Source organism: Corapipo altera, unplaced genomic scaffold (genome assembly GCF_003945725.1).
Source record: "Corapipo altera isolate COAL_440 unplaced genomic scaffold, ASM394572v1 44, whole genome shotgun sequence".
In the NCBI taxonomy this organism is placed as follows: Eukaryota; Metazoa; Chordata; class Aves; order Passeriformes; family Pipridae; genus Corapipo; species Corapipo altera.
In genome coordinates this window covers 16,401,710-16,428,369 of record NW_020884880.1, presented here as the reverse complement: position 1 = coordinate 16,428,369, position 26,660 = coordinate 16,401,710, and the positions used below count along the sequence as shown (strand labels likewise).

At 36.1% G+C, this 26,660-nt stretch overlaps 1 protein-coding gene across 3 annotated transcripts in view; it reads left to right on the top strand.

Moving 5' to 3' along the window:
* The window catches only part of ZNF385D (zinc finger protein 385D), a 406,892-nt gene that overhangs the window by 145,327 nt on the left and 234,905 nt on the right, over nucleotides 1–26,660 (top strand). Inside the window, exon 1 of one of the 3 annotated variants that reach the window (XM_027639201.1) lies at nucleotides 15,182–15,206. The exons of the other annotated variants lie outside the window; for them this stretch is intronic. Within the exon in view, the coding sequence (XP_027495002.1) occupies nucleotides 15,197–15,206 (10 nt within the window). The 5' untranslated portion in view covers nucleotides 15,182–15,196. Of the gene's footprint in view, nucleotides 1–15,181; nucleotides 15,207–26,660 lie in introns of those variants that run through there. 3 annotated transcript variants of the gene reach the window in all.

Sequence of the window (26,660 nt, the reverse complement as noted above, 5' to 3'; positions counted from 1 at the left end):
TTCGGTTAAGGGATGTGCTTAATATGGTCTTGAATAGGAAACCTTTTCTCAAACTGTAGGCTTTGTATTCTTTTTTTTTAGCTAGACATGAAGAAATCATCACTAGTGCAATTCAGAATGATACATAAGGAGGTTCTTAGTGCTAAGCAGGCAGCACTTCTGGAGCAGGCATTCTCAGGAAACTAATGAAACAAGCTGGAATGTAGTGATATGCCACTAACATTTGAAAAACAGGGTAGGAAAGAGATATAAGATTTTTCCTTCACACTATGAATTAACATTCATGCTGGTACTTTGGGATTCACATTTTCACCATTATACCTATCTCTGTCAGGGCTTGTAGTGAATTATCCATAGATATTAATTTATTTCATCTTTGTTTTTAATAATGTTCTGTGCTTTTTCTATAAAAGTCTAAAGCAAAAACTAAACAAGTATTCCAACATTAAAAATATTAATACTTTAGAACAATTACTATATTCTAGAAATTTGCTTTCCTGTTTTGCTTATACTGCCTCAGAGAGGCTTTCGCAGTTAGGAGTGCAGAAATAATTGTAGATGCCCAATTTACACAGAGGATTTCTGCCATAATCCTCGTGTGTCTTTGGCTCATATAGCTACATTCATTTTAGATGTTGTCATAGTAACTACTATATGTAAATCTGTATATTTACTAAATCTTTTTATGTACTGGTGGCCCATAGTATGTGTGATGTGAATGTCAGTTCTTTGTTTAAAGTCTACATGATGAGATGTATGTATCATACCATAGTTTTTGCTTTATGCATGTACCTTTTAGTTTACATACAGGCACGCATCCCATGTTTTATGTATATATTTTGTAATGACAGACTTGAAACTTTATTCCTGTAGCATGTAATAAGGACTATTGTGATAATATTTCCAAGTTAAAAAAACCCCAAACCTCTGTGCACTTGTTACTATGACAACCTCTTAAAAATACTGTTTTGAGAAAGGACAAAGCACTCACCAAAAAGAAGAAATTGTAGTATATGATTGAAGTTTTAATAAAAATATCATGCTTTAAATAAGGAATTGTCTGCATTTTAATGACATGTCAAAATTATATGTGTTTGACATGCAGGAAGCATGGGAGACATTGATAAGCATAACATAACGTTTTACTTGCAAGAAGTCAGACAGGATCAGGAATCATAGAATCATAGAATCAGCTGGGTTGGAAGGGACCTCTGAGATCATCAAGTACAACCCTTGATCCACTACTGCTGTGGTTGCTAGACCATGGCACTAAGTGCCACATCCTGTCTTATCTTAAAAACCTCCAGGGATGGAGAATCCACCACTTCTCTGGGCAACCCATTCCAATGTCTGATCACCCTCTCTGTAAAGAAATTCTTTCTAATATCTAACCTAAACCTCCCTTGGCACAGCTTAAGACCATGCCCTCTTGTCTTGCTGATAGTTGCGTGGGAAAAGAGACCAAATAGTTGCGTGGGAGAAGAGAAAAAGGTCAACAAGGTTTTTGGTGAAGCTGAATGTGCACCACAGTAATCCAGTGTTGTCTATGGAAGAAGGGATGCAAAAAATACAATTGGTCCTGTCTCAAATATCATCCTACTCTTTAATTGAGCTTAGTTTTCAGTCTAGATCTTGGAAAGAATAGACAATGACAATTTTCATATTTATTTACTGACAGAAGAGTCAGAAAGGTGTCAAAGTATTTGGTCTGAAAGCCATGACTGATCCATGTTTAAGTAAAGCCAGAGCCTTGCCCTGGAAGTCAGTGTATTTTTGTATTGAGTCGACAGTCAGACACCTTTGGAAGGGTTTTCATTACTGTTCAGAGACTGGAAACACTAAAACCATTTTCAAAAGACATGGAGACGTTGGTGGAGTTGAATGAATGACTCAAAGATTCAGGATAACTCACATTAATCAAACTGCTGTTGCATACTAATGTGATCAGAGATCTTGGGAAAATAATTTTTTCTGTAGCTACTGAGGTCACTGTTAGGCTTTTTTGTAAGTCATATCCCTCCTATGAAAATGACTCAAACACTAGGAAGATTTTTCAGGAGAATTCAATAAATATGCATTTGAAAGTGCACTCATTGGAGCACATTAGGAAGTGATAAAAAATGAGTGCTCACAGAAGGTAAACACAGTAGTTTTATCCATGGTGAGAAAAGATCTGAGAATACTGTTCCATCATAATTTAAAGAGAATTTATTTTCTTTCCTTTATGATTGAAAATACATAATATTGTCATTATAATTCACACCACCCAAGTGATATTTTCTTGTCATCAGATTACCAGACAATTACCTGACTATACTGATTAGGAAGTGGAATACATGCCATTTGTTTTTTCAGTTGTGCAACTAAAATAAAAAAGCCCTCAGCTATATGATAGAAGGGGGGGATGAGTTGAGTGAGTGAATTAAATGCCTTTTCTATTTTTAGGAACAGTTTGAAAGGGATCCTAATTTCTAATCATGGTAGGCTAAAACTCTAAAAAATGTTTAGTATTTCTTTAGGCTTTTGTGGTTTTCATTTGCTTCAGGGAGAATACCACTTTTTTTTTTTTTTTTTTTTTTGCTGTACCTCTTTATTTAAGAAGTGGTGGCCTAATCTTATTAAAATTTACAGCCCATGTTTGGAAAACCAGGGGGAAATGTAGAAGGAAAACAGAACAAGAACAAAACTAGAGGTGAGACATCCCTGACAATTCCTTGTTCAGAGAAGGCTTTAGACATGAGAGAATGATTTTCTGGAAAGGCTGAGATAGTTTATTTAGCTCTGAAAACTTCCAGCTACCATTATACAAAAGTTAAAGCAAGACTTTCTTGTAATCATTTCAGCTTTAGTATCTCAGGATTGCAAATTATTTTGCATGCAAATCTTTTGAGAGTAAAATTAGTAATACAAATGTATTCTTAGTAAAACAAGGTAGATCAGGAGTCACAATCAGTGTGGTTAGGAGAATATTCCAAGATCAAAAAAAAGGTCACAGAGATATGGAAAATCTGCAGATTAGACTGCGTCAAAAAAAAAAAAAAAATGTTTAAAGCCATTTAGTAGCAGAGGCTCATGTTTCACTTGTGAATGCTCACAGTTTCAAAATTTATGGCAGTCTAGTATTACAATGGTCATGTTGACAATTACATTGTAAAGGCAAACCTAAGTATTTTCTCTGAAATTATTGCAGTAATTTTTCCTGTCATTTTGTGGTGGGTGAAAAGTGATATTTATTGTGACTAAAATGACAGTTTTAATAATCTACAAAAATCAATAGTTAATATATGCAGCCTCTTATTTCTTTCAAATGTAGGGAAATAATTTCTTTCAAAAACAGGGTTGATTTACAGTCTTCTTTGAAATATTTTTAAAGATTATATTGCTACTGACACCTTGTACAACCTCAAATTGTACTTGAGTAATGAAAGAAAAAGAGGTCCCCTTGTGCAATCATAAGAAGAAGTGCATGGTGTCGTTCCTTTTAAAAAAAAATGGGGTACAAAGCAGCTGATAATTTAAATCCTTAAGAAGCTCATACTCAGAAATGAAATAGAATATCTGTCACTTGAGAAAAAAGGGAGGTTTTTTTTGTCAGCTGAATTGCATCTTAATGCAAAAAGAAAAATTATATGATGTTGTATTTTCTCAGAAGAACTTCACAATTTCTCCTGTCTAAACTATGTGCATCCATTTTAGACTTAGATCTGAATCTAATTACGAGAAGTGCTTAAACTTAAAGTGTCATCTCGGAATTACAAGATTTACCTTGGTTGTCCTTCATCTTTTTCCTCAACACCTTCTGGAGCTCTGAAAGAAGCTGACCACCAAGGAGATGTCTAAATTGAATAGCCTATTGGAAATAGGCAGGCTTGTTTATGTGAAAGTTTTTAAAAAGAGCGGTTGAACATTCAAAAAGTTGGAAGCCATCAAAATGAACATGTATCTGTGGTGCTATGGTAGATGATCACAGTTTGGTTCTTCCCACTCCCATGCTATCGTACTTCACTTGCTCCTTATCTTGATGCTTTGTCTCAAATCGTAGAATATAGTGTCTGCTCAGGACAGAGACTAACTTTATTTATAGACTTAATCCCAAGAGACCCACCGCACTGATTAAAGACATTAGATGGTAGAGCAATATAAATAGTAATGGCAGTTAAAGTCCAAACCAACTTTTTAGAGGGAGGAATCTACTGCACTACCAAGACTTTTGTACTTTTCCTTTCTGCCACATTACAGATTCAGTCCTGCAAGGGTATGAGCTTTCTACAGTTTGTTGAACTCCTGACTGCACCTAGCAGAACTCTCCACCATAAGAGAGGAGAGAGGAGTCTTGATTTTTTTTTTTTCCAGATAAAACCTACAAGGTCTTAAATTCATATTTTAATAAACTTACCGTGTTGAAATAGGAGTTCTTTTTACACAAGAGGTGTTAGAATATTTGTAGCACTGATCCGGGGGGCAGAGAATAATGCTCACCTTTTACAAAAAGTAAAAGTCCAAGAGAGTAATTTTTAGATGGCATATGTGCAGATAGAATTACAGTAGAGCAGTGGATTACAGTGCATCTTGTTAATGCTTCATTATGTAACCGCTATGCATCTGTGGTGGATTTCTGTGGCTAGGTTTTGGTAATGAGGGACTACAGGGGTGGCTTCTGTTAGAAGCTGCTAGAAGCTTCCCCTGTCCCATGGAGCCGACGTGAGCTGGCCCCAGGATGGACTTTCTGCCACTGGCCAAAGCCAAGACAATTAGAAGTAATAGTAACGCCTCTGTGGTAATATATTTAAGAACAAAAGACTGTTGGGCAGAAGAAATTCCAACCTGGTAAGAGTGGAGTGAGAGCATGGGAATAACAACGTAGATACCAAGGTCAGTGCAGAAGGAGGGGGAGGAGTACCAGAGCTGTGGCCCCTGCGGCCCATGGTGAAGACCATGGTGGAGCAGCTGTGCTCCTACAGCCCATGGAGCACCATCGGGATGCAGAGACCCACCTGCAGCCCATGGAGGAGCCCATGCTGGAGCGGGTGGATGCTGGAAAGAAGTTGTGACCCCATGGGAAGCCCAGGCTGGAGCAGGGTCCTGTAGAGACCTGCAGCCCATGGAGAGGGAAGCCCACTCTGGAGTAGGTTTTTCCCGGACTTGTGGGACTTGTGGCCCCTGTCGGTACGGCTGTGGGGGACCCACGTCGGTACGGCTCATTCATGAAGAACTGCACCCCATGGAGAAGTGACTCATAGGACAGTAGTTTGGGAAGAACTGCTGCCTGAGGGATGGACTCACGCTGGAGAGGTCCATCAAGGACTGTCTCCAGTGGGAGGGACCCCACGGGAGCAGGGGAAGGACTCCTCTCTCTGAGCAGCAGCAGCAGAAACAACAACTGACCACAACCCCCATTTCCCGTCCCCCTTCAGTGCTGGGGGGAGGAGGGAGAACATGAAAGGAAGGAGGGGTGGGGGGAAGGTGTTTTTATAAGAATGTTTTATTTCTCACTCTTTGGCTCTTATCCTGTTAGTAATGAATATAAGTATTATCCCCACTTTGAGTCTTGTTTTGCCTGTGAAGGTAATCAGTCACTGACCTCTCCCAGCTCTTATCTCTACTCATGAATTCTTAGCCTGTTTTTTTTCTCTCTCCTCTGTTCAGTTTCAGAGGGAGATTGAGTGAGTGAGCGACTTTAGTGGGTACCTGGTATCTGGCCAGGGTCAACCCACTACAGAATCATCTTGAATTAGAAATGAAAATGAAAATATAAAAATCTGAAGATAATTTCATCAGATACCTCAAAGGTCATTTGTGATGTTCTAACTAAACCAGCAAATGCTTTTCCTGGTATCAGTGGCAGCAAAAACATGTTCCTGTTAGAAGGGTTTGACAGATTTCATCGCAAGAAGTGACAAGAGCCGAGGCAGAAAAGGAAGAGCTACTTGTTATTTAAGCAATAATAGTGAAGGCAATGTAGTGTAGCTAAAAGAAGAAAAGCACTTTAATGTACAATAAATTTGCAACATTGATTTCATGTCATGTTTTTGCCAACTTGGCAGAGAATATTAGACTCATATTTGAAGGAAAAAATCCTAAATATGGTTATTTCTTAAATGTTCTTTGGGATAGAATAATTTTAAAATCTAGAAATGTTGTTTTGATGCATTTGCAGGATTTTCATTTTGTCTAAACAGGATTTGCATAATCATAGCAACATAAAAAGATAGAACATATAAAATTGCACCTTTTATAAGTAAGCACATCTGGTAGAGGAGAAAAAAATACAAGATGGCCTAATGTTTCCATTAGCTTATCAAGTGCTAGAATGTACCAGTGTTACTGGCAAAATTCATAGCTTATGTCTATTGATCGAATCCTAAGAGTACTTTTTTTTCAGATTATGTACACTTTTCCATTTACATTAAAAGCATAAAAGTAATTTTACATTATGTGAACTCACATTCAGATTGAATCTGGCTGGAGGATGAAATGGGCTGATTTAGATAGACTACCATTAACCTTGTGGACCAGATGAGGTTATGAAACAGTGCAGATGACCACAGATAATATAGTAGAAAGGACCTCTGATATAATTTTAGGTATTGTTATTGCCAGAACAAGAGGTCACCTCCTCTGCCATGTTCCTCCTGTGTTAAAATGAAGAAAATTTACTTCAATGTTTACTAGGAGAAAGAAGAATTTTGCTTATATTCTTTGGTTTTATTTGCATTTGGACCAGATGTTACTTGTGTTCTTGTATTATGTGCTACCTCATTTTCTTCCTTGTATATTGAGAACTTAAACACTTGCAGTAATTAAAAGGAAAACTCTTTCATTCACAGAAATAAATGTACCACTGTTGAAGCTGTCGTGTACCTTGTAGCTAGGGTATGCATTACAAAGGGCTTTACTTTGGCTTGTAAACATCACAGAAAGTAATTTTTCATGAGTAACAGAAAAGGCCACACGAGAGTAACTGGCCAGTGTAAATACTTTTTTCTACATGTGCAGTGTAATTCATATACTTTGCTGCCTTATTGTTATAGAATCAGAATCTTTAAGGTTGGAAAATACTACTAAGATCAAGTCCAACCGTTAATCCAGCAATGCCACATCCAATAGTAAACCATGTCCCTAAGTGCTACATCTGCATGTTTTTTGAACACTTCCAGGGATGGTGACTCAACCACATCCCTGGGCAACCTGTTCCAAAGCTTGATAGAGGAATGAAGTCCCCGCTAAGCCTTCTTTTGTCCAGGCTAAAGAACCCCAGGTCCCTCAGCCACTCCTCATAGGACTTGTGCTCCAGACCCTTCACCAGCTGCGTTGCCCTTTTTTGTAGTGAAGGGCCCAAAACTGAACATAAATTTTCTCTCTTTGTGTGTAGTTACCACAGCAGTAGTAAGATTTTGTCTCAAAATATTTCAAAATTGTGACATTTTTTCAATTCTTTTAAGTGTTCTTTTAAGTATCGTCCCGACAAACAGATTTTATCTTTTCTAAGGGTTTTTAACTGTACCAGAATGGCTCTTAAATAACTGAAACTATTTTATCTATGACATTAGTCAGCTTCTGACACTGTATGCCAAATGGAACCTAAGCAAACATACAAATCCTTCTTTTTCTAAGTAATAAATGTCAAAATGATTACTGAGAGTCTATTCCTGCTATCTAGTGAAAACTGGTTTGAGAGATTGAAAACAAGTTTTCTTCTGTTTCTGCTTGATGTCAGACAGTCTTTAAATCATATTTTCACTAGAAAACTAATTGAAGCTTAAGACATAGACAGAAGTGCATGAAGGCTGTGTTGTATCTTGCAGAAACTCTACACAAGTGGTGTTTTAAGCATAAATAGTCAGCATGGTAAATAGTTGCTTTTTTGAGAAACTTAAGACATGACAAATTGTAACTGCAGCTGGTGCAAGTGAAGCTGTTAAATAGATTTCCTGTTTAAAAAAAACTACACAAACCAACCAAAACTTTTTCTTTTTTCCATTTTAAACCTCAGTAAGTACTTGACTATTTCAGCAAGTTAAATATGTATAAGTATTTAAATCAAAAGACTGCCAGTTTAACTTGACTTTCAGGCACTTCACTCTTCCATAATGAACCCATTCTGTCCCAAAGTGCTGAATGAAAAACAAAATTCTATTTCATAGAAAAAAATCATAATGTAAATATTTGGCTCTAAATTAGAATGAAATTAGAGTTCAAAATACATTCCATAGAAAATCAGTGAGTATTCCAACTTCACTGTAGTCATAAACTTTAGTAATGTTTCAACTGGAGAAGAGATACTCACCTGGAAATGAACATAAACAACTTTGGAATGTTCTACCATTTGATTATACTCTGCTTATGGGTCAGAACCTTCTGCCTTCATTTTCAATGATTGGTAAGGCATGGGATGGTTATTAAATATTATTAATGACCCCACCTTCAAACCTGCTAAAGCTTCTTTCAAATTAAGAAGCCGGATTCCATACCTGGGAGGGGACAAGCCTGGATGTTCCTGCAGACTGGAGAATGAGATGCTGAAAAGCAGTGACACAGAAAGGGACCTGGGGCTCCTGATCGATGGCAAGTTGAATATGAGTTAGCAGTGCCCTGACAACCAGGAGGGCCAACTGTGTCCTGAGGGGCATCAGGCAAAACATTGTCAACCAGTCAAAGAAGGGGATTGTCCTGCTCTGCTCTGCACTGAGGCAGCCTCACCTTGAATATTGTGTGCAGTTTTGGGCACCATAATATGAGAAAGATATTAAGCTGTTAGAGAGAGTCCAAAGGAGGGCAGTGAAGATGGTGAAGGGCCTTGAGGGGAAGCTGTATAAGGAACGACTGAGACCACTTGGTCTGTTCAGCCTGGAGAAGAGGAGAATGAGGGGACACCTCATTGCAGTTACAACTTACTTGTGAGGGGAAGAGGAGGGGCAGGCACTGATCAGCTTGTTCCCTGTAGGCATCAACACTGGTATTAATATTCAGGGTTTTCTATGTATTTCTTCCATCATTGTATCAAACAATCTGTCTAATAGTTTTAATATATGTTCAGGATAATGCTAAATTAAACACGCTACACAAATATGTGATGTTATTATTTATGTTTCAGTAAAATATTTGCACTCAAAAGAGTTTGGGATTTTTGTCAAATTTATATAGCTGCCCAATACCAAAATAATATTGCTTTTAACTTCCAGTTGGTATCTATGTTTGTGACAAAAACTGGTGACAACTGACAGAATAGCATTAGAGATATTTTTTCTATTAGATAGAAATAACAAGTAAATTGGTACCACATGGTTTTATATATTCTGCTGAAAATATAGTGTAAGTCAGCACAGTTTGATCGCTGCTTTGGGCCAGTTAGGTATCTGATTTGCAAAGAGTAAAGAAAGTGAAGGAAAGATATATTAATCTTTCTGTTAAAGTCATTGGCAAAGTCTACATACGTTTTGGGCCTGAAGGATTCCTCAGATGTTTTTAAAGTATGCTTCTTTAGAGACTTTTAATTTTTTTTTTGTTTTCATTAAGATAATCAAGATTAGGAGGGGTTAAGCTATGTTCTGTTCTTTCATGTGCACTAATGGTTATTGTGCAGGCATCATGGTGGTTACCCTTTGTTACTGAGAGCCTGAACTTAGAGTTCTTCTAATAGAGTCTTCTAATTGAGCATGGAAATCCTCTTTTTATGTTCTGTTTTGGGTTTTCTTTCACCTGTTATTTTTCCCATTTTTCATATTCTAAAGCTTTTATATTTTTGAGGAATAAGAAAGTTTGGATGGAATTATGGATAACGACTTTAAAATTCTGAACCACAGGTCAAATCAGAGCCCTAGGAACATGTTTGTGACATTTGCATATTGGAGGAAAATTACATATTCACAGAGCAGTTACTGAAAAATATCCCAGAGTGATTGTGCAGATCCTTGCTCTTTGATTGGCTAATGATAGGTTTTAGGCAATCACAGTAAAAGGAATAGTACATTATGCAGTTATTTAAAAATTAACTTGTGCAAATCAGACATATAGTCAACCAGAATGCAAGGAAGTAGACACAATTTGAGGAAAGAAACAGTCAAATTATTTCAGTAAAGTAACTACCCTTCTGATTGGAAATGATTGATGTGTCTTTTTTGAAACTAAAAAAATCATCTTTCAAGAATGAGAAAGCATGGAGATTATCAATGCAAATTTTAGGCCAAAATATACATAAGATTTTTTGGGATTTAGAAAAAGATATGCCATTTTTACCAGCTTCATCTACATGGCCACTTGAACAAGCAAAGAGGTTTTAGTTTTGCTGTTAATTCAGAGTATAAGATTTAAGTTGAAAGGCTTGGACACTATTTGTGATGGGATGTTCTCACAGTGAAGAAATCATTTCCCTTTGTCTCTCTGTTCTTTGACTTTGAATTTATTTTTCCTGAAAAATAAAACTGGGACAAAAAATCCAAATAGCAACTTGAGCTAGCCAATATATAAATATTTTAAAGGTGAATTTGATACTGCTACTTTTTGTTCATTGACCTTGTGTGTGTGGACAAGATCAAAGAAATGGTAGGTCCTAACAGCTGCTCTACAACAGTTTCAGGTGGCTAAAAACTGTGAGGACCTCCTTATCGAGTCTATTACTAGAGAGCAGGTTGATTTTCTCAAGGATCTTATAGATGAAAAAAATATTGATTAGTAGGTGCATTCGAAGAAATGTGTAGCAAACATGTAATTTGAAGGTTAATACCCACACAGGAATTGACTAGAGACTTTTTATTCATATTGTGTTTGTCACATGAAAGGTAATTTAAAATTACTAAAGAATGTTATTTGTTATTTCCTTTAAATCTTTGCTAGAGAACAAACATTGGCTTGTTGCCAGACCTTTCTCTGTCATTTTCTTGTTCACACTCTTCCTTAATTTTGTTAAATACATACTGAAAATAAAATGCTGACTGTTCAATCCATACAAAAGCATTTATTTAATTTGTCCCCTCTGAGGTTCATCTTGGAAAAACAGTCTTCCAGCTCTAACTGCTGGTAAATAGTTTGCACTTTTAAATGCAAAAACTTTAGAGGCTTGCTTTTATTAGTCCCATTAACTTCCTGTTTAGTGGTGCTGCCTATGAAGGGATTTCTGTTTTATTTTGGATAAATGGGCTCAAAGAGAACAGCAGCTGTGCTGATTCAATGTTCTTCACCTATTTTAATCAATTAAACATCTGGCCCTCTGACTTTTAACTTTTTGTTTTTGAGATATAGCTCTACCAGAAAATTCTGCCTATATCTAAAAATATAAATAATGGTTGAATAATGGAGACCTACTTGTATGTAGACTAGAGACAGTGAATCTCACCATGTTATCAAATGCATTATTCCAAGCATGGTGTGCACTATGCTAAATGTAGCTGCTGGCCCTAATATCCTTTCAGAGTTTTCTGTGGGACAAACTGCTTCGATAGTTAGACTCCAGAAATCTTATCCAATTTTAAATGTAATGCTTGAGGAACTTTGTGTTCCTCCTTAGAGTTACAGAGAGATTGTGTAACTGATCTGAAAATTCAAAGATCTGAAAAGTAAATCGAAGCATGTGGTATCATCTGCTGACAAGAATAATGAATTTCCAATATATGGATTTAAGTCAAATAAGTTCTGCATGTTTATACTGAAATAATGTTCATAGGTGTGCAAATAAAAATTACACACAATGGCTAATTACCTGTTAACTTTTACCTTTATTATACTACAAACATCTTGCAAAACATTATGGTTTAACCCCAGGGGCCAACTAAGCACCACACAGCTACTTGCTCACTCCCCTGCAGTATGATGGGAGATAATCAGAAGAATATCAGTGAGAAAACTCATGAGTTGAGATAAATACAGTTTAGTAGGTAAAGCAAAAGCCATAAGCCATAAGCAAAACAAAACAACCAATTAATTCACCACTTCCCATGGGCAGGGAGGTGTTCAGCCATCTCCAGGAGAGCCCGGTCCCATCACACATAATGGCTACTTCAGAAGACAAATGCAATTACTCTGAATGTCCCTCCCGTTCTGTTCTTCCCCAGCTTTTATATGCTGAGTATGATGCCATGTGGTATGGAATGTTCCCTGGGTCAGCTGGAGGTCAGATGTTCTGGCTGTGTCCCCTCCCAACTTCTTGTACACCCCCAGCCTATTCATTAGTGGGGTGGTGTAAGTGGCAGAAAAGGCCTTGATGCTGTGCAAATCCTGCTCAGTAATAATGAAAATAATAATAATGAAAAGCACTTTAATTATTTTCTACTATTTTTTGTTCTTGTCCGTTCTTTTTTGTTTCTCCCCAGGGTCTTTATGGGTTCTTTCCCAAACAGAACTGCTGGAATTTAGTGCTAACATTCACAAAAGGCTCTAAATCTTCATACTGTTGAGGGAAGTAGCATGGCTGCTAAGCACATGGAGCTTTAGGTTTTCAAGAACGAGTCCTCCTTGAAGTGTCACTGTATTACTTCGGGGAAGCTAGCATCCAGAATGAATTATCTACAGGAAGATTGCAGAGAAAAGCTGTATGAATTTGTTCATTCTTTCATCAGGCTGTCTTTAGGACTGGGTTAGGAAACATAAAATTCATAGATAATTTTTTTTAAGTCCTAGTAAAGGCATCCTCTTATTTTTCTTTCAAGCCCTGTTCCACCAGGTGGAATATTCTTAGAAGGACTCCACAATCCTCCCAGTACGTCCTATATTGCTGTTGATTATACTAAGGAAGAATAAAATCTAAAACGTCCTTCATTTCCAAACTCAAACCGCATCCAAATTAAGTCCAGTTCAGTGGCATAAATTGATGACAGAATTTTTATTTTTGCGTATTCTTTCTCTGCATTTTAGATTTATGTTTTATTCACTTAAAAATATTTGGACTACAATATGTTGTACATTAATTATTAACATATTAGAATAGTGTGATTATTTTCTATATTCCTTTCAATGGGTTTATTATCTCCAGTGAACATGTGTTCTGTAGATAGATTGCCCATCACAAGGGGTTATGTAGAAAGTAACAGAAAGGGCAAATTGTGTTATTCTAGCACCAAGGCGATATGATCACAAGTGACATTCTTTGAAGGGCTTAAGTGACTGGTATAGCTTAGAGTAAATTGCTATTTTAACAGTGCAAAGGTGCTGGAATCTGCTCCCTAGCACGTTCTACTATAGTACAGCATAGTTCAATTCCCTTTGCAATGAGCTCTGCCACTCATGCTCTTCTATGAAGACATTAAATAATGACTGAAATTTAATTACTATTTGACTGCCAGTCAATTGGCTGTGATTTATGATGGACGGGTTTCCTATTTGTAGTCCATCAGTTGTCATCATAAAATATTGGCATTTTGACCAACATTTGGATAAGTATTAATCCTATGTCTTGCCACAGTATTCTTGTGGGCCACACTGGTAGTCCTCTTCTTCATTGTGGCTAGCAACTAGGTGATTCCCTTGCTTTTGTGAATTGGAGAAACGCATTCCTCTCTATTTCTGAGTTTTACCGTATGTAACACAATTGACGGAAAATGAACGATTCAGGAATGACACCAAAATTTTGCAAGATGAGACTTATTGTAAAGAACTCTACAGAGAGATCAGTTCTAAATTAGAAAAATATCCATGCATGACCCAATTTCTGCTCCTGATCTTTTTCTAAATATTCATGACATGGTTTTATGATAAGACAGTGTGGCAGGTAAAGGCACATGACTATTCTATAGAAATGTCGAAGAACGAACAGAAATGGAAATAATGAAAAGTACCATGATTATTTGCACAGAAAAATAAAGTTAGTATCAACAGAAAGGGATGAAAGTATTGCATGAATAACTGAGAGTCATGCAAAGCAGGATAAAGGAGGATGAATAGGAAGGGTGGGTGTCTCAACACTGAGTCATTTTTGATGTATTTTATAATAAATTGGGGGAAAAGAAATGCACTATTCTTGTCAATATTATCTTTGGTTCAGGTGATATCATGTTGGAATACAATCAAAATATAAGTGCCTTTGAAAAGAAAAAATGAAAGTCCGTGACTAGACTAGGTTTCATTATTAACAAATTAAGACTTGTTAATAATACATAGGCTGTACTTTAATTCATTTTCATAGTTACTCATACTTATTTTTTTTTTAAAGTACACAGAGCTTTAATTTCAATGAATAGTAAGTAAAGTCCTGTTATTGACAAAGGAAATTCTTGTGCACTGTGCCTCATGTTTAAGTTTTTAAAAAAAGTTATCATTGCATAGTTCAAGAGAACATAAAATGTGCAATATTTCTATACAGTAAATTGTCAAAGACAAATGCCAATTCCATACATCAGGTTTTTTTATCAGCTTTCAACAGCGAATTCAAGGTTATGGGAAAAATAATAAAAGAAATATGCATTTACCACCATTCTTCTTGCTTATTTCATAAAGTAGTAATTAAAATCCAATGTTGCCTACTTATTGTCAGGTTCTCCCTCTACTGTTTGTGATAGCTTTAGAATAAAATCTTCTATATTTTGTCATTTGAAAGTCCTTTATATGTAAGTTTTCTACAACAAAGGCAAGGAGAGTAATTTTATTAAAATGTGCCATATTACATGTCAATTACAGTTCATAATAAAGCTTGAGAACCCCCCACCTACCATTTACCACGTGGTTTTTAGATGTTAAATGTGCATTTTAATGTAAAAGGCAAGAGCAGAGAGCTCTCCTGTTCTTCAGTGACACCAAACCCAGGGACTCCAATACGCGGCAGCCAAACGCCTTATAGAATGTAACATGAAAAGCTTCAGATTAACTGTATTTAGATGCACTGGTTTGATGTAACAGCAGCTTGCTTGAATTAATGTCCTGTGACAAGCCCTTCCTTGCAAACCTTTAGAAGCAAACTGTTTCTTTGTCTACATTTTAAGCTTGGCTACAGCCTCTGGTAGATTCTGCATTGTTTCTCACATACTGTTTTTTGGACAAAGTCGAATCATCATCTATGAAGGACTAACTACCCAAAGGGTATAAACCCAATTGCTAGTGGTTTATTCAGCTTTGACACTTCGCAGTGTGATCCCTACTGCCTTTTGTAAAACAAGCAGACAAGGGAAAGGCTCCAGAGACTTTCTTCTATTTATTCTGTAATAGTTTTCTTGCCACGGGAGGCTTAAGAAGATTTGTACTGCCTGCTTTCTTTTCATTAGCAGTGAGTGCAATGCTGTTGGGTAAGTTAATGTGTGAGACTATAAAAAGAAAAGCACAAGAATTTGGAAAAAAGGTGTATTTTCTCATTAATCCATTTTTAATGTTATTTTTTCTTGATTTATTCTGTATGGGGTGCACAGAAAAATAAAGTAACATGTAGCAGTTTAGATATTTTCAGTTGTTCTCAACCAGACTGAGAATTAGAATCTAGCTGTTTCTTGAATGCAATACTATGCTTCACTGGTTTTTGGCAGCAGCATGTTAAAATTCTTATTAGACTGACAAAGAAACCTGATTGAATTTTCAACACAATCATACTTCCTTGTCATGAAATGTAATAATATTTAATGATGTCTTTGTATTTCTGTGCGCAAAAAAAATGCATCAAGCTTTGAGCCTTACTTTGACCACTGTATTGCACTAACCTTCTATACTTAAATTACCGTTAAATGATTTACTCTGTATTTCATTCTGAATGTTTACTTTAAAGAAAATTGAGCACATTTGTTAAAAAACCCCCAAGTTTGGCAAATGGATTTGTACTTTTCTTAGTACACTAGCTGTTTGTGTCAGATTAAAATTTGACTCTCAGCATTTTGATGGTTAGTTTTGTGTGTTGTGACAGTTAACATGTAGATATTGTTATGTATACAGAGAATAGAATTTTTTCGAAATATAGGACCATACCATGACTATTTTTATCATTTTTCCAAAAACTCTGGGCTCATAACATTTACTAGGAACACTGCAGAATAAATGGCAAATATAAATTAGACTTAGAGATTAAGGCTTTTAGGAGGTTAGTAATTTGTGTCTGATGGATTGATGGGTGGCAACTCATGCAGGACATACATGTTTTCTTCATATATGAAGAATGAACCTGATGATAAATGTTAACAGTCGTTAAAGGATTACTGTTTGCTACATCTCTGAACTTTTTAATCATTGCTGCTCATCAGCAGCAAATGTAATCTACTTTAATTTTTTTGTTGTCTGGTCTATTATACGTGTTTGTGATCTTCTCCTTTGTCCCCAAACACACATATAAACTACTCTTCTGGGATATAAGGAATACAATAAGGACTTAAGAAAAATGTTGGTAACTCAGCTAAAGGAATTAAATTTTTTTTCCTTTTTTTTAAAGTGAGTAAGTGTAACAACTGTTCTCTACCTGGTAGACAAACAGTTCAAGATTTCTAAAGCAAATCTTAGTCAAATGTATACAGGCAGGGTGTATTTTTTTTAAAATAACAAGTTTTATTGTTGAGGTTTTTTTCCAGACAGTTACTAGTATACTCTTTGACATTTTGAAATATTCATGCAGAGATAACTGTTGATAGATGTAACTCAGCACTATTTCATATTTATAGAAATCACATTGACTCCAGCCACACTTGTCAACAGCTCTGCTCTTTTGATTCCAAGTTGCGCAAGAACTGTAGCTTGAAGCATTATCAGTATGTGATATAATTAATCAAGAAAACATTTATACTCTGTTTTATTTTTATTTGCATGCCCATTACTACATATTACCAGACACAGTTGTTCAGCCCTCAGAAAATGACAGTCACTGCTTGGTGGTTTAATTATATTCTATTTCTGCTGTTTTAATAAGACAGAGACATGATTCACTGGAGGTTAGGCTAGATCATATCCTAAAAATGACCTTGAGTCATTAGAAGTTGTATAGGGAAATAAATCTCCTTTCTTAGACAAACAGTTGGTTCTGAAACAGAATTTATTATAATTTTGTAAGATGCAGGGGTTTTTTGTCCAGAAAGTATTTCTTTTCCCATATTTGATCATGCTGGTGTTTTATTTTTGTTGCCTACAATAGCCTAGTTATTTGGAAAAGAGAGCTTCTTGCTAAATGTGCAAATCTGCTTGGTGGTGGTACAGGGGCACTTACAGTTTGTTGATCAAATTCTACCGGATAACTCCAAGATCTTGTTTCCTAGCGTAATAATCAGAACATCTCTGTATAGCAGAGTGAGCAAACATACGTACAAGCAGCACATGAGCACATTTTAAAAAATTTAATATGATTAATCTGTTGCCCTCCTTCCTTTATGAAACATGCATTAGGGCTCACAGCTATTGACTTTCTTATTCCACTTCCTTGTCTTGCTTGTATAGGTCTATCTTCATTAAAAGTTTTATCCCATTCTAAGCATGGGATAAAATTCTTGCACCACTGAAGTCAATATCAACATTTAGCACCTGAATAGAGTCAATTTATCATAGCATGAACTTTATGAAATAGTCCAGCTTGCAGTGTGGAAGTCAGAGGAAGAAGGGAAATTTGCTACAGTGATCCAAGCCTAAAGTTTTGGAGCCATACCCTCCAGGAGTGGGCAGTGACACAGAGGTGTTATACTTGAAAGGAATTCAGTGTAATTCTGATTTAGTTCACTATACTCTACATTTCAAATATTTCTGAAAATATTTCACTTAAAAAATGCAATGAGCACCTTGAGAATGCCATTCATAAACTGATAAATACAGTAGTTGTATTTCTGCTGTTGCAAACAGTTAAGTAGCATTTTCTTTTTTCCTTTTAAATGATTTTTTATAAGACATGTTATATTTATAGAAAAAAAATCTTTTGCATGACCCAAATATAACCTGTAATAATCTTTTTGTAGAGACTATTTTAACTGTCTCCAAGGACTCTGATCAGCATTCTTCACTCAAACTCCTGTTCAATAGGCATTTTCATGATTAAATGAACCAGTAAGGAATGTTGAACAGAGCTAGCTTATTCAAATGCAAGTAAATCTTTTAGACTATATTTTCATTGGGGAATTAACTATCTAGATATTACACACAGAAGAAGCTTAAGCTTTTATGTGGTATTTGGGTGCCAAAAAGATGGCATCTATGATTTTAAAACTATTTGTTATTTTGACAGTGTTTCTCCAGGCTACAGTGCACTGGATAAAACCTTAATTTTACATAACAGATAATGAAATATTGCTGCTTCACTGTCTCTCTTCACATGATTAAAAGAGATTAAATTTGCTTAACATCACTTCGTATTAGTTCCTGATGCTATATCTGCTATTGAATCCTACTGTTGATTTTTGAAATATGTGTATAGAATTTATCTTCTTCCTATAACACAGTCTCCAGTTGGACAATGAACTGAGAGGTGGTCATCTTATCAAATGTTATCCCACCATTTAAGTGAAAGAATAATCAAGAAATTGAAAAATAGCCTGGGAAAGAGTTTCTAGTGTTCAACTAAAATTTTCAACTGCAACACGAACATGCCAATACTCAGATTTCAAATTTACTTCTATCAAGAACTGCTTACCCATCTATTGGATACTCTTGCAAGAGCTGCCTTTCTTGACTTGCATAATTCAATTAGGAAACTGTTTTGTAAGGAAGAGTAGATGATAAATGGTGATCAGGTGATTGCTCTGTTAATAAGGACATTATGTGGGTTGCTGAAAGGTAGACTGATAGGTTACTGAAAGGTGGGTAAATAGGATGCTGAGGATGAATGCTAGTTAAGGGTACAATATATTTCCATTGTTCAAAAACATAAAATTTGCTAAGTTAGGAAAATTCACAAACCAGAGTTTTTAATAAATGTGACAGGATTCATTGCCTTTGGAGGTGCCTAATATATGAAAGGAATTTGCTGTTTAAAGAGAACTTTCATTGAGGAATAAATTTTCCAGACCATATGAGACAGATTTAATGGAAACCTTTATAATTAAAAACATTACATCTGTGATGCTTGTTTTATTTAACAATATTGTATTGAAGAGGAAAGAGTTCTTTCAGATGAATTGATTTACTTTGGGGCATTTTACCCCATTGTGATTAGAAGATAATACTGCAAAAACTGCAATTACTCCACCATATTATTGGGATGCTAACTTGACCTTTGAGTATAAGAAAGTTCTTTATGCAACTCCTTTTCAGGTCTCCACAGTAATGGTGTAATCAGCTCTTTATCCGCACTAAGATTTCTGTTTCAGAGCTCCTCCTGGCCCACTCCTTGAAGTAGTGTAAGATAGAGAATGTTTATTGTTTTTTGAACAGACCTCTACTTTCCAGGATTTATTTTTAACTCCAGCTGGAGACTACTCTTTCTACACATATTCTGCTTATCTTTTTCCGTTTCTGTATCCTAGATGCTTCCTCAAACATTTATTCTCAGCCAGTTGTTCCTGTCTTCTTTTCTTTCCTCTGCTGCATCTAAGAGCAGTTGCTGTCTCACATTCTCTTTGTGTACTGTCATGTGCTGTGGGTAAATAAATAACTTAGGAATAGTTTATGGACTTAACATCTGTGATTAGGCTCTGATATTCTGTACCACATGACAGAAGGAGTTCAAATAGAAATGGGAATGCAAGGGAGTAATATGTATTTCAAACAAAAGTAAATATTAATTAGCACCAAAATCAAAGCTGAAATGTATCTTTCATGAACCTGAGTCCTCTACATGAGATGAAAACATGACGTATATGTGTGTACATACATGTGTCTCATATAAAGAATATGTATGTCTCATACGTTTTAGATAAATACTAAACAGGAACAATTGCTGTCTGAGAGTAACTGTTCTCACATGAATAAAGTTCTATAGAGAACTTCACTTTTTAGAAAACCATTTCAGTTTGGTCTGACAGGTCTTGATAGTTGGTTTCATGGGAACTGTTGAGAACTTTAATTCAAAGCACTATTATGTTGAGCTGCTTTACGGCTCTAGCTCCATTCCCAGATCAACAAACACTTCTCTCGCAGGCTTACTTGAAAGATTTTAGCAAGGTGTTTATCTGTGATAAGTCCTTATTGCTTCTGATATGGGAGGTCCTTGGTGGCCAGCCAGAGAATCTTTGTCTAAGTCATTTGTCCTATTCAAGCATCTTTCACAATAGCTCTCTTGAAATCAGCAGATTTATATTGTTCAGGCTTGATAAGTGGTTCATTGATCAGTTTTCTTTCTATGAAGAGAGAATGCAGTAAAAAAGCTTAATCTATGCTACTTTTACTTATCCTGACTGAGAGTAATGCAATATGATACACCTATTTTTTTGTGAAGTTTCTTAGGCTAGACCTAAATGGGTATGTTTTATGGTCCATTTGACATAGTCTGTATATCTGTTCATACTAGAACTGATATCCTTTTTATCAAAGTCCGTTTTTCATGTCACTATATAGAGATTTATTTTATGATTTTTCTAAAGCAGAGAACTGGAATGGTACCATTAACACAAAAGACAGTTCAGTCTCCCTATCATTAGACTGACTTGGTTCAGCACCTCTTGCATGATACAGCTGTATAAATTTTTAACCTCTATAGAAGTACCCTTTAAATCAAGAACAATAATTGAAAAAAGGATAAATGTGCTGGAATCACTTGAGAATGCTTCTGTTCATGATGTTGATGCTTCTGTTCATGTGTCTATGAAGAGTCAAGCCGTTAATAAACATATATGTGTAATTCACATATTTAATAAACATTTACCTGGTTTTAGCTAGTCTCTCTTCACTGACTTTTCAACACACAAAAAAATAACTGTTTCCCCTGCTCCATGAGGTAGCACAAATTTTTTGTATTATATTATTGTGGGTTGATCTTTTAAAAGCTAGGTATCTTAACTGAAGAAGTCTATAAGGTACAGGAGATGATCAAAATTACTAGCATTCCTATGGCTTAACTCAGTTACTGTTGGGCTTTAGAAAATGGTGATGTGCATGTTCTTACTCAAACTGTTCACTGAAATTTAGCATCTTAAATAACATTCATAAATTTGGACAAGAATTTTCTGTATCTGCCATATTAAGCACCTGCCTTCCTATACAGCAAAACAGGTTTGTAATAGTCGGATTTGGAATTCCAGATTAGCATCAAGAAACTGAATCCTCTTACAGTTTACTTCTTGGCTTTAAACAGTGACCTGTGCTAGGAAAGAATGCCTTTGTTTCTATCAATTTCACTGCCCAAGTTCCTTGGGGCTACAGAGGATAAGGCTGATAGGTTGGAGGGAAAGTTGTTACCTTCTCACAGTTCTGAGATAGATAAAGTTCAAAAATATCATGCAGCTGTAACAAAGGAGAAGAATTTCTTTGCATGTTCTGAAATTTATTCCAAGCATTACTTTGAAGCATAAATTAATCCCCTAAAAATAATTATATGAGTGCTTTCTTGGCTGAGAGAAGGATGACCTATATATATGTATGGGTTACTGGGCATGGGAATGAATGGCAGCTAGAGAATCTGCTCCGAAGAAAACTAAGACTGCAGGTAGCTTTTCATCAGGACAGGTTTCTGGCACTGTTATCACTCTTGAATGAATCTGGTTTTACTTGCTGTTAGGTATATTAATTAGCATTCATTTTTTCTTTAATCAGCCCATTTTCTTCTTGATATATCAGAAGTACTTTTACTACATAGACATCTTGTTGTTATAGTCTCCTAGCAACAGAAACTTTTCCTGAACTGACATTTGCAATCTCAGGAGTTCTCTGTGCAAATTACTTTGAATAGCCTTCATTTTCTACAGAATTTCTAAAATTTAATCAATCTTTTCTTTTGTTAGTTTGATTTTCTAACAAAAGCATATGATTAAGTTATTTCCTGATCCTTGATTAGAGTATCATCCCAAATGTGAATATTACAGATCATGGCACCAATAAAATATCTCAACCCATTCTGCCTACATCTTGAATTAGTCAAGTTACTAAGATGTACTGGTTCTCAAGCATCCTCAGAATCAGTGATCTTCAAGAGAACTCCAGTTATTCTTTTAACTGACAGAAAACCTCTGCAGTTACTGTTATTCAAAGCCATTGATCATTGTTAACAAATTTTGTACCAGATGGTCTCACTGCCCGACATTTGGAAGTGGAAACGGAAGGGAAGTTGAAATATCTATTTGCAAACTTCAGAATACTTTATGTGGTCATAAGAGTGCTCTGTTACACATCTAAGCAGACAAATTAAGAGGCAAAATCTGGAAGCAGAAAGACATGAAGTATTTGTTTATGCAAAACGAAAGCGTATCAATAGAGAATGGTGACAGTTACAGATCCAGATCATACACAGTGGTCCACTGAATACTCTGCAGACATTGACAGCTTTTATGCTCTGAGGCTCCCTCCCATATAACTGCCTGGGATTACAAATAGACCTGAAACTGTTGGCATCATCATTAATGTGTATGCAGCAAGTACCTGTATAGTACATACAACAGAGTTGTCTTGAACTGTAGGGTCCTAGTCATGTGTGCTGTATTCATGTACAAAATTGACTATCATGCACCATTCAGATTACAGCAGCAGTTTTGCAAGGGTATCTGATGTTTGGATACTCTGGAAAAAAGTTTTTTTCAAAATATTCTAGGGTCAGTATTTCAGGAAGAAAAGTTATTAAGTATGGGAAAATTTAGAGGCTTGTTAACCCTTGGACTGGACATCCTCATAGTGATCTCTGAGTTCACCTCAATTCATTGTGATCAATAAAGCCATTCAATGGCTGAATTGCTATGTTGGTTGCTTGCTTCTTCTGGTCTCTAATGGTCTTTATGCAGTCATAAACCTTCCATTATTTCTACAGGATTTCTGTTGTGCTTGCCTCTGGATCAGCCTGTATATTATTAAAGAGTATGTACTTCCAGAGTGCAGATCCATTAGTTCCTGTCTATCATTTTATACACATATATAAACAAGTATTTAATGTAGTACTGGATATGGAGGGATTGTGCTTCTGCAAATAGGTTCATAGGTTTTCATACATTTTTATTACCGTGGTGTAGACAGCAGTGAATTTTTCCCCGTCCCCTGTTAAACTTCTAACTCCCCAACTAAAAAAAAAAAAAAAATCAATTCCTCACTCTATACAATTTTATCAGGAAGCAGTTGCTGGCGCTAAATTAGGTGTTTCCTCCTCAAGGACTGATACACAACAATAGATATTTTCAGGAAAGTGGATGTAATGCATGTAGTAATATGACATTTTTTTCTAGACATTCTACCTGCTTCATCTCTGGGTTCTTCTTACTTTTTAAGTGCCATTTGGTCTACTAATTCCCTGGGATTCTGACACCACTTTTGGTCTGCCTAGTCCTGGTTATAATCCATGCAGCTCAATTTATTTTAACACATACTGCAATCACAGTAACAGTCTGTCTCTTTGTTATATACATTGCATAAATACCACTATTATATAAGAAGATACATTGTGTTCTGTATGTAATAGGGTTGTGGTAATACTCTGTGGCTTTCTGAGTCAAAATGTTTTAATGTAAATTGGGAGCCAGCTGTCTGTGAAGATGTGAACTTGGGGGTGACCTGGTTCCAGGAGAGTAAACAATTATTTTTTGCTGATGTCCATTTGGAATGGGCTTAGAATCACATAGGGATGAAATGCAGTTATTGCCATGTGAGAAAACCTGCACAGTTTATGTATGTTTCTTAATTCCTTCTTGGAAGAAAAGGGGTAGAAATGTGTTGTTGCAGACCTTATACTTACTTCCATGGGAAAGTGTAGAAGGAACAGAAACTATTGAAATTCATACTCATGTAATAATCATAAGCTCCAAGTTCTTTTTACATTCTTCTGCAGTTCAGAAATTCTGTAATGCTGAAACCAGAAAGCCCTGTTTAATAAATAAGTGTTTAATAAGGAGATGACTACTACAGATGAAAGTAGATGAAATATTACAGGAGATTGTTCCATGAACCAATTCCCTCGGGCCTACTCCTAGCTCACAGCCTTTCATTCCTCATGGTTTCTTGCAGCACCTCATCTCTTGAAATCTTCTTTCCCTCTGACCAAATGACTACTTCACTTCTAATTAATTGTGAGATAACAGCCCTAGATTCCATCCTCATACTTACCTGGGTCCTCTTAGGACAAACTATGTTCCTGATAACTGTTTCAAATGTGGACAGGAGACTTACAGATCATGTCTATAGTACTTAGGAAAGAACTCCATATTTCTGAGAGAACTCCAAATTTGTTCTGTCTATAGTACCTTTATATCATTAAACCACATGACCAGGATGGCAGTGTCCTCTAGACATGTCCAGTCATCATCAGACCTCCACTTGATATTTGCCTCTTCAAAAAGTCCTTGGCATAAGTAGAATGCACATGTACCAGCACAAAACTTCCCTCCATAAATGTCCAGATACTCCTAACATTTAGAATTTATTTAATCTTCATCTCTGGGATTGATAGGGTTTTTTTTCGTATTAATTACAGAGAATCTGGCAATACTAATTTGACCATTGTTCACATGAAAAAGATGATCTTTATCTGCCTGTAGAAGTATGAAAAAAGACAGAAGTAGTGTTTCTATAAATTCAGGAAAGAATGGTTACCTAGGAATTAAGACTTATATTTAAATACATATTTTTCCATTTTGCTGTAGAAAATAAATTTAATATTGGTTTCTGATCCAGATGTGTGTTTTCTTTCGGTCTTCCTTTTTGAAAGTACACTGTGTATCTTGGGAGTTATTCTAAGACCAGGAATTCACAAAGGACTCTCACATTATCATCTGTGTAAAGAATAATAATGTAGTCCTTGGAAAGATTAGTAATTAACTTATTGAAAGATTATCTTTCTCATGGAAATGAACTGCTGAAAAAGTTATCTAATAAAATCAACAATCAGTTCCTGAAATATATGGTTATCTCTTTATGCTTGACTCCTGTTTCTGCCATGATACTTCATTTCCTTTTGAAGCCATATAAAACAAAGAAAAAAACCCTCTCATCTGTTTGACATTTTTCTGAAGATGTTTTTCTGAGAAGCTTAATTGTTTCTATTGTGAATACTGTTTTAAAATATATTTTTGGGGGCTCTTTTTGAACATCTCTTTTTAAGCATAGTGATACTGCAGCTTATCAGTTTTAGTGTTGTTTTGGCCCCAATTATCTTGGTGTTATCAGTTCCAAACAGAACATTGTGTTCTATGTAGCTGAACTGTTATTTACATTGAAAACTATCTGCAAGGTGGAGCTGTCAGTCTTAATTTGCCTTTAGAAGTCATGGGAATTGGTCAAATATCCATGACTAGCTACTGACTTTCTTTTTTAGTATGCTATTTAAGTGCTACTTACATTTGGTATGGGTTACAGATAATGATGAATTCTGAGATCGTTATTTGTTTATTGTTGAACTTTATAATGAGGATGGACCATACAATAAAGTGATTTAAGGTAGGGAAGTTTAATACAACCAATAATATTTAGAATAATAATTTCAGCTAATTTAAAACAGGCTTGACAGTTACAAATAGTTTGGGATGTTGCTTTTTATAGTAAAGTTGTTTGTAACTAATTTTGCATGATGTGTTTAGAAGTGCTGCTTTAAGCCAGAGATTTAAGAACTCTAGCTTAGAGTTAAAAATGAGGACTCCCCCTCTTCCAGCATTTAAAAGTTAATTTCTCATCCAACAAAACTATAAACTGAGCAACAGCTGTTATTTTTGTGAGTAATCCCATTCATTTCAACAGGATGTTTTTTATGGATAAGCATATGTATTTATAATAAACCCATATGTAGTGTGTGTATCCCAATATGGCATATGGGGTAAAGTAATAGTTGAGTCACTCTCAGTGACAACTTTCGTAATGTTAACATAAGACATTATTTGGAATTCTTGGCTGCATCAACAGAATTCTGTCTGTACACAAAGCATCTTTTGAAAAGTATTACTGTTTGGTGGTGTAGGAGTTCATGTGCCATAAATCTTAATTTTGGCAAGTTCATAGAATCATAAAATCACAAAATGGTATGTGTTGGAAGGCACCTTAAAGATCATCTCATTCTAATGCTCCTGAGAAGCAGGGAGACCTTTCACTAGACCAGGTTGCTCAGAGCTCCATCCAACCTGGTCTTGAACACTTCCAGGGATGGGGCACACACAGTTTCTCTGGGCAACCTGTTCCAGTGCCTCACCACACTCAAAGAATTCTTTCCTCATAGGTAGTCTAAACCTGCTCTCTGTCAGTTTGAAAACATCCCCCCTTGTTCTGTCACTACATGCCCTAGTAAAGAGTTCCTCCATCTTTCTTGTAGGCTCCCTTCAGGTATTGGAAAGCTGCAATAAGATGACCACAAAACCTTCACTTCTCCAGGCTGAACAAGCCCAATTCTCTTAACCTTTCCTCATAAGAGAGGTGTTCCATCCCTCTAATCAACTTGATGGAACTCCTCAATAGGTCAATGTCCTTCCCGTGCTGGGGACCCCAGAACTGGATGCAGCACTGCAGGTGGGGTCTCACCAGAGCAGAGTAGGGGGATAGAATCACCTCTTTTGACCTCTTGGCCACACTGCTTTTGATGCGGTCCAGGATAGGGTTGGCTCTCTGGGCTGCAAACCCACATTGCCAGCTCATGCCCAGCCTCTCATCCACCAGCACCCCCAAGTCCTTCTCAGCAGGGCTGCTCTCAATCTGTTCATCCAGCAGCCTGCGATGACACTGGGAGTTGCCCCAGCCCA